General features: G+C 59.6%; 1 protein-coding gene across 1 annotated transcript; it reads left to right on the plus strand.

The window, feature by feature from the left end:
• Positions 1 to 140: 140 nt before the first annotated feature.
• SLC16A8 (solute carrier family 16 member 8) lies at positions 141 to 7,047 on the plus strand (the record flags this gene model as incomplete). The annotated part of the gene is made up of 4 exons (XM_081060506.1): positions 141 to 3,054; positions 3,717 to 3,860; positions 4,040 to 4,867; positions 6,770 to 7,047. The coding sequence occupies exons 1-4, from the start codon at positions 2,841 to 2,843 to the stop codon at positions 7,045 to 7,047; spliced, it is 1,464 nt and encodes a 487-aa protein (XP_080916632.1). The 5' UTR covers positions 141 to 2,840.
• Between the last annotated feature and the right edge of the window lie 1,259 nt (positions 7,048 to 8,306).

The following is an 8,306-nucleotide window of genomic DNA, read 5'->3' on the forward strand; positions in this document are numbered from 1 at the left end:
GCTCCCAGCCCCTCACATCCATCTTTTCAAGCCAGGCTTTTTAAATTTTTTTTTAAGTTTGCTGTAACACAGTACGCTGTTATACCACCATGGCCTCATATGTTTCGCGCTTACTGTATCTTTTTGGGTTTTTTAAAAAGATTTTATTGATGAAGGGGAACAGGACTTTATTGGGGAACAGTGTGTACTTCCAGGACTTTTCCAAGTCAATTTGTCCTTTCAATCTTAGTTGTGGAGGGCGCAGCTCAGCTCCAGGTCCAGTTGCCTTGTTAGTTGCAGGGGACACAGCCCACCATCCCTTGGGGGAGTTGAGGAGTCAAACCGGCAACCTTGTGGTTGAGAGCCCGCACCCCAACCAACTGAGCCATCCAGGAGCTGAGCAGCAGCTCATTGACTTCATTCTAGTTGCGGAGGGCGCAGCTCGCTGGCCCATGTGGGAACTGAACTGGCAGCCCCGTTGCCCAGAGCTCGCGCTCTAACCAACTGAGCCACCCGTCCGCCCTAAGGTCTGTCCTAAAGCCCTCGAGCTCTATCTCCAGCCCTAATTTCTGCTGTGGGTTACCCAGGAAATAGTTGCGTCTCCAGAGGAGGAGGGGTGGCAGCGGCCAAGGTCCAGGACCACCAGCAAGCCACCCTCTGGAGGCCTGAGACACAGCACCCTTTGTTCTGCCCCTTCCCACCCCCTTAGTCCCAGGCTCTCCTCCTGGATTAGCTTTATCCAGGGAAAAGCCACAGAGGCCCCTCCTGGAACGTGGCCTGGGCGTGGGGGGCAGGCAAGGAATTCAGGTGATTAGGAGTGGTGGGGGTCTCTCCCATGCAGGGCTCTGCGCCCACGACCACTAGGACCCCCAAGGCAGGGCTCTCTGTGTCCTCTGCCTACCCGGGGCTCTAGGAGGTAGTGGGACCTCCCTATCTATGTAGCCCTCCCTGGGCAGGCCTGGGACGGGGCCCCAAGGTTGGTCTCTGCCCTGTCCCTTGTCCTCTCCCAGGCTAAAGCCTCTTAGAGGAGGTAGGGGTGGGGGAGTACTCTAAGCCCGGGCTTGGGGTAGCTAGCTATGGAGCTGTAGGGGTGAAGGCAGGGCCAGCAGCTGATCTGCCGTCAATAAACGCCTTCAGCTGCGCCCCCCTCCATCAGGCTAGGCTTCACGGAGGGGCCAGCGGAGTGGCCCCTCCCTGCAGGCCTCAGATGTGAGGCTAGATACCCAAACCCACTGGACAGCTCTGGTGAGTATGGGGCGAGGGCTACCAGGGACCACCTTCTTGTCCATAATGAGAGGACGAAAGGCAGGAAAAGCCAGAACCCGGTCCTGGTGGGGGAGGGGCAGAGTCCCAGATACCCACAGGTCCTTGGCATTGTCCAACGCTAGGAGGGAGACCCCAGGTGTGGAGGGGCTGTGGGAAGGAGGCTCCTGCCCCAGCTGTGGGGCAGGGGGTCGGTCCTGTCTCTGAGGCCCACCCTCTATGTCTGTTCTGGGGGCTCATGGGGATGCTGTGTGATCCCCAGGTCCAAGCTCCAGGAGTATGAGAGGCGTCAGAGCCAGTTTCTGCACGTGTAGGGGTTGGGGGACTGCTAGGGGTTTGGAGGGCAGAATGTCTATTTCCTGTTGCCCCCTCAAAGATCCCCATCTGTCCAGTAGGAGCCAGAGCTCCAACCCTCACCCCAAGATTCTCTGCTGGCCTGGGGTGATCACTCATCTTACAGGTGCAGAAACTGCGACTCAGTAGGGAGGGGACCTGTCCAAATCACAGAGGAAATCCATGGCTAGGCTGGGATGAACTGGAATTCAGCTTCCATGGCTTCTGAGACAAGGCTAATGTTCTTTTATAAATGTCTTTTTGTTTTTCTCCCATAATGTTCTAATGACAATAGTCACTCTTGATCATAGAGAAAAATTAGGAACACACCACAAGACCAAGGAGGAACATAAACTACCCATTTTGCTGCTAGTGCCTGTCCCTCACTTTGTCCCTTTGTCTTGATGTAACTGGAGGGCATCCCGAGCGGGGGCTCGTGCTGCCTGCGCTGCTCAGCCAATAGACCCACACAGGAGTGGGTCGTAGAATAAGCGTTTAGTGTCAGAGCACCGGTGGTCTGAGAAGGCAGCGGGTTAACACCTCCAAAACCTGCCTCACGTTCTCAGGCCAGCTGGGGGTGTTTAAGGGAAAATCAGGGAACTCTTCCAGAGGCTGCAGGACAGTCCCAGACGTGTTTCTTTCATGATGCCCCCTTCTGTCATTGTATCTCTTGTGGTGCCAGCGATCCAGGAACGGTGCGGGGAGTAACCTGGGGGAAATGCTGAGCAATGGAGTTTGTGATTAGCAAGCAACTACAGGGTGATGGCTGGGAACCCTGGCAGGGCATCCCGGAGGCATTCTGAGCTCACGCTGCAGGGGTGTGATTCACTGTTTAACTAAAAAGTGAAGCCAGCCGGATGGGGCGTAGGGTTCCTACAACAGGGGGCCCACTTGGGCCCTGCTTCACTGAGACCCTCAAACATGCACACTGGGAACACTAGAGGTCCCCACCCACACACTGGCTGCCCCTCTCCTGCCACCATTAGGTCCTGAGGAGCAAGGAGTGCCCACCCTTCAGAGTGAGCCATCCTGAAGTCAAGACTCAGGTGAGAAGGGATCTATTATCCTCCTGTCATTCTTCACACCCCCTTGGAGGAGGGGAGGTTCCCTCCGAGGTTTACCGCCTGGCTTCAGCCCCTGAGCAAGGCTCCTGTGGGTGGGCCCGTGCCTTTGTTTTGCCGCTTCCTCTCCATCCCCCTTCCTTGTCTGGGCTACAGACACTCGCGTTCACTCTTGTCTCCCCTCCTCCAGCAGAGGCCGCGGTGATGGGCACTGGTGGTCCCCGGCGGGGCGTCGGCCCTCCAGATGGCGGCTGGGGCTGGGCCGTGCTAGGCGCTTGCTTCGTGGTCACCGGTTTCGCCTATGGCTTCCCCAAGGCCGTGAGCGTCTTCTTCCGCGCACTGATGCGTGACTTCGGTGCCGGCTACAGTGACATGGCCTGGGTGTCCTCCATCATGCTTGCCATGCTCTATGGCACCGGTCAGTGCTCCCTCCCCAGGTCCAGGACTGGGGGTGGGGATTAGGGACCAGGAGACACTCAACCCCCTGAGAATTCCCCGGGGCCCCTTAGGGAGGACACAGAAACCTTTTCCTTCCTGTCCCATGGCTGGCACCAGAGAGAGGGGAGGAGAGGGAAGGAAGGGGGCAGCAGCCCGAAGTGGAGACCGCACCCAGGTGGCTGCCCCAGCAAGACTCCCACCATTCCTGCCAAAAGACCAACACCTGCTAAGTTACAGGTGGGGAAACAGATCTAAATGAGAGTATTGGTTCCCCCAAGCTCTAACCACCTGTGGAGATAGGGTTATTACTGGAGTTATCCTGGCTAAACAGCATGAGGGGTGGGGGAGCCTGGGGAGCAAGGCAGCCAAGCCAGGGTTCCGAGCTATGAAGATAAGGCAGTGGGGTCTGACCCTTATGCTTTGGGTTCCCTGTTCTCAGAGGGGAACTCTGCGCTAGGACAGGTCCCTCCTGAGTCCCCCATAGGGTACTGTCTCCTTGGTTTGTCCCAGCCAAGCTGTGTGACCTTGGCTAGACACTGCCCTCTGGGTTCCTTACACTTGGAGCTGGGAGGTGCAAAGCCTGGAGTGTGTCCAACGGAGAGGACTGGGCCAGCCCGACGGGTGACCCTTCCCTGCCTACAGGCCCGGTGTCCAGCATCCTTGTGAACCGCTTCGGCTGCCGCCCGGTGATGGTGGTGGGTGGGCTGTTGGCGTCGGCAGGCATGGTCCTAGCATCCTTTGCCACACGTCTCCTGGAACTGTACCTGACGGCTGGGGTGCTGACAGGTGAGGGTGCCCACCGCTCTCCGCCCCTGCGGGCTGTGGGTGGGGATTGGGAGCCCTTGCCGCAAGAACTCCTGTCCTCAGTTTCCCCACAAGAGGCCGTCCTACAAGTCCATCGGCTCAGTTCCCCGGTGGGGTGGTGGCAGCCTGGGGAGCCCCGCACAGCGCCGCCTCGCCCGCAGGCCTGGGCCTGGCCCTCAACTTCCAGCCGTCGCTCATCATGCTGGGGCTGTACTTCGATCGGCGGCGGCCTCTGGCCAACGGGCTGGCGGCGGCCGGCAGCCCCGTGTTCCTGTCGGCGCTGTCGCCGCTGGGCCAGCAGCTGCTCGAGCGCTTCGGCTGGCGCGGCGGCTTCCTGCTGCTCGGCGGCCTCCTGCTGCACTGCTGCGCGTGCGGCGCGGTCATGCGGCCTCCGCCGGGGCCCGGGCCTCGGCCTCGCGGGGACAGCGCGAGCGGCGCCCCGGGAGAGGCGGAGGCGGGGCGCGCGGGGCTGAGCCTGCGCGACGCGCCCCCTGGCGGGGGAACCCGCCGCCGCCCGCTGGACGTGGCCGTGTGCGCCGACCGCGCCTTCGCGGTGTACGCGGTCACCAAGTTCCTGATGGCGTTGGGGCTCTTCGTGCCCGCCATCCTGCTGGTGAACTACGCCAAGGACGCGGGCGTGCCTGACGCCGACGCCGCCTTCCTGCTGTCCATCGTGGGCTTTGTGGACATCGTGGCGCGGCCGGCGTGCGGCGCCCTGGCCGGCCTGGCTCGGCTGCGGCCGCACGTCGCCTACCTCTTCAGCCTGGCTCTGCTGGCCAACGGGCTCACGGACTTGAGCAGCGCGCGCGCGCGCTCCTATGGCGCCCTCGTCGCCTTCTGCGTCGCCTTCGGCCTGTCCTATGGCATGGTGGGCGCGCTGCAGTTCGAGGTGCTCATGGCGGCCGTGGGTGCGCACCGCTTTCCCAGTGCGCTGGGCCTGGTGCTGCTCGTTGAAGCCCTGGCTGTGCTCATCGGACCGCCCTCTGCCGGTGCGCCTCGCAGGAGGAGGGGGGGCGGTGGAGCGGCCTAGTGCCCCTAAATCCAAGGGAAACCCCCTTCCTGTCCCAGATGGAACTTACAGGAATTAGGGGAAGGGACCCCTCCTCTGACATAGCCTGGTGGGGTGCACTCCCCTTCCCATGGCCAATTAGCCCCTCCTCCAAGCCGGTACCACCTGGGTGGGGATGGAAAAACCAGGAAAGGTGCCAGGAACAACCCAACACCGATAGCTGCTGACCGACTGGGTCATTTCCAGCTGTTGGCACAAAGGCCTGTGAAGTGCAAATACTTATCTCCTTTTGCAGATGGGGAAACTGAGGCACAGAGACACAGTACAATTTGCAGTCCCAGAATGAGAGCAGGGCCGTGCCCAGTGCTAAATCCCCACACCTTTGAAACACTGCATCTGAGTGCTTTAATCTCCCCAGCCTCTAAGGTTGATTGGAATAGGGACAGTGTCTTTGGGGAACCAGCCCTGGGGCCAGGAGCAGAGTTGGAGTTCTCAGTGTGCTCACATGGAGAAGGAGGAGTGCTGGGGTCTTCCCCTGTGCACACTGCCTGCAGGACACTCTACACTCATCACATCTTAGGAAATATCCCGATGAAGGTGGTCAGGGAGGGCTTCCTGCAGGCAAGGGCAGGCCTCACAGAAGAGGACGCAGGGTATATCTGGGGGAAATAAGGCAGGAGTTGGGACCAGAAAGGTGGAGTGGGGGACATTAGGGTCTTCCTGGGTTGTTGGGTGATTGCTGAAGCAGCAGGAAGTCTGCCTGTGAGCAGGAGGGAGCTGAGGTCAGCTGTGGGGTAGAGCAATGGCAGAGGGAGGCCACTTTTGCTGGGGCTCCATCTGCAGCTGAGATGGGGTAAGCTGCCCATCCTTCCAAGGCTGGGCTAGCTGAGTGCCCTCATCATCTCACCCGACCCTGTAGGAACCCCAAAGGCCCTGAACTTGTGTGTGGAAGACCCCCAAGCTCAGCACGAAAAGCCACAAAACCAGCCCCCGCCACACAGAGGCTCAGAGACCATCTTACATTTTCTTGTTTGACCCTGGGGTGGATCTAATAGGCAGAAGAGGCACATGGGTGATAAGGTGAAGGACACTACAGGGCTGTGTGTTGGTGGGATAGGGACCAGGAAGGCAAGTTTGGGGGAGTACTACTCAGAGGGGCTCAGAGGGGCACTTCCCCCAGGCCACAGAAGTGCTGACCGAGGGGTCACGGCATTGTGTGGACAGCCACAAGAATGCCCCCGTGAGAGTGGGGAGCTCATGAAGAAACCACACTTTAGGGGAAAATATTTGCAGTTTAGAGATTTTCCTGACAGTAATATGTGCCTGGGATAGAAAAATTGGAAAGTAAAGAGAAGGAAAAAGGAGGGACTGACTCACAAACCCTGTCCCAGCTGTACTGAGCTTAGTGTGGGGTCTGGGGCCTTCTGGGAGGTGCAGGCCTGGAGGTGTGTGGGGAGGGGGCAGTGGGAGAGCTGAGACAGGCCCTGTGTATCAGATGGAAAGAGTTAGAGTTAGGGGCCCCCAGAAGAGTGAGGCTGAGCCCAGTACCCCTTCCCCACTCCTACCCCAAATATCCCCAGGTGGGCAGCTCACAGGGCACACGTGTGCTTGGATCTGAGGGTGGAGGGGCTGCCTTACCAAAGGCTCCATGTCACTTAAGAAATTGAGATCCAGGGAAGTGAGATGACATTTTTAAGGTATCAAATGGCAGTGCCTGCATGGGGTTTTGCATCTGTAAAATGGGAATAAAAATTGGGCAAGTGTGTGTGTCACCCATGAGCCCCACCAAATTGAGGGCACCACCCTTTACCTGGGGATGTGGGGTGAGAGGTAAAGGGTGAGGTCCCCCACAGACCCTTACCTCACCCTCCCTCCCACCCAGGCCGCCTGGTGGACGCACTGAAGAACTACGAGATCATCTTCTACCTGGCTGGCTCCGAGGTGGCCCTGGCTGGGGTCTTCATGGCTGTCGCCACCAACTGTTGCCTGCGTGGCTCTCAGGATGCCCCGCCCAGCCCAGGCACCGAGGATGCTGAGAGCAAAGGGGACTCGGAGCCCCTGCCCACGGAGGAGCCTGGTGGTCGTGAGGCCCGGGAGGTGCCGCGCCCTGGGCCTGGGCCAGCGGAAGCCGACATGGAGGCAGAGCCAGGCCAGGGCTAGACTCAGTCTGTGTCGCTCGGGTACACTAGGCTGGGGGGCCATCGACTCCAGGAACAGGCTTCCCCTCTCGGAGCCCCAGCTGCCCCGAGAGAGCCTGGCATTGGAGGCTGCTCTGGGGTGGTCACCCCCCGGGGTCCAGGTGGGGAGCTCTGCCCCTCATCTGCCCAGTGGGCCGAGGCTAGGTCCTGTGCCCGCTCAGTCAAGCAGCTGGGCCACGTGAAACAAGTTCATAAAGCGCAGCTGAAAGACGCAAGGTTCTGTTCCTGCACCTCCATTGCGGCTCTGGCTGTAACTGGGTATGGGGGGCGGTGTCTGAGAAGCTCTCCCACGGCCCTCTGACCTAGCAGGTGCTGCGGCGAAGTGGCAGAGATGGAGGAAGGGTGGGCAAAGGTGTTCCCCGACTGAGAGGCCCTAGGGCTGGGGGTGCACCTGACACTTAGCTCCTGCCTGCCCAAGCTCTGCCCGCTGGCAGCACCTCCCACTTGAGGGTGGCCCTGCGTGCAGGGAGGGGCCCAGAACCATCTGTGAGACAGTTTAGGTGTGCAGTGGAGGGCTGGGGTAGAATTCCCGTCCTGAGTCCTGGGCTCCTCTCGCACACGAAGGTTGACAGTAAATGACTCCTCCTGTGGCACCCAGGAGCGTGGGGCCAGCACCTACCCTGTGTCCCTCCCCCATCTTCCTGAGACGGTCCCTCTCCCAGCTGAGTTCCAAGTCTCTCTAGGAGATAAACTTGGGTATCCTGGGGACTTTGCTCTAGACACGTGTCCCTGTGGACACCACTGGGACTCTCCGGGCTGCCTGGTCACCTACTGAACCTGGCACCTGCTTCCCTCGTGGGGAATCCCAATAATGTCTCCCCTCTTGCACTTCAACGTTTGACCTCACACTTTGATCCAAGTACAGGTCTCATCCTGCCTGGGAAGACTCAGGGTCCATTCCCTCTGCACATATCCTCTTCCCACTATCTGAAACCCCTTTCTTTGCCTCCTTCCCTCCAAATCTTGTGTAGTGACCAGGCCCCAGTGAAGGAAGAAGCCTTCCACTGCAGACCCTTTCCATCCGGCCATGCTCCCTGGCAGAGCCTATCCCATGGGAATGCTTCCCTGCTGGCCTCATTTTCCAGCCTGGCCCCAGGGAAGTGTGGGAGCCCTTGCAGATGCCTGGCCCTTACCCTAGAGTAGTGAGTATGTCTTCTTTTACAAACACTCCAAGAGCTCTGACTCTGTGCCAGGCACTGTGCCAAGCCCTTTACAGACAGT

The sequence above is a fragment of the Rhinolophus hipposideros genome, assembly GCF_964194185.1.
Source record: "Rhinolophus hipposideros genome assembly, chromosome: 9".
Taxonomy (NCBI): domain Eukaryota; kingdom Metazoa; phylum Chordata; class Mammalia; order Chiroptera; family Rhinolophidae; genus Rhinolophus; species Rhinolophus hipposideros.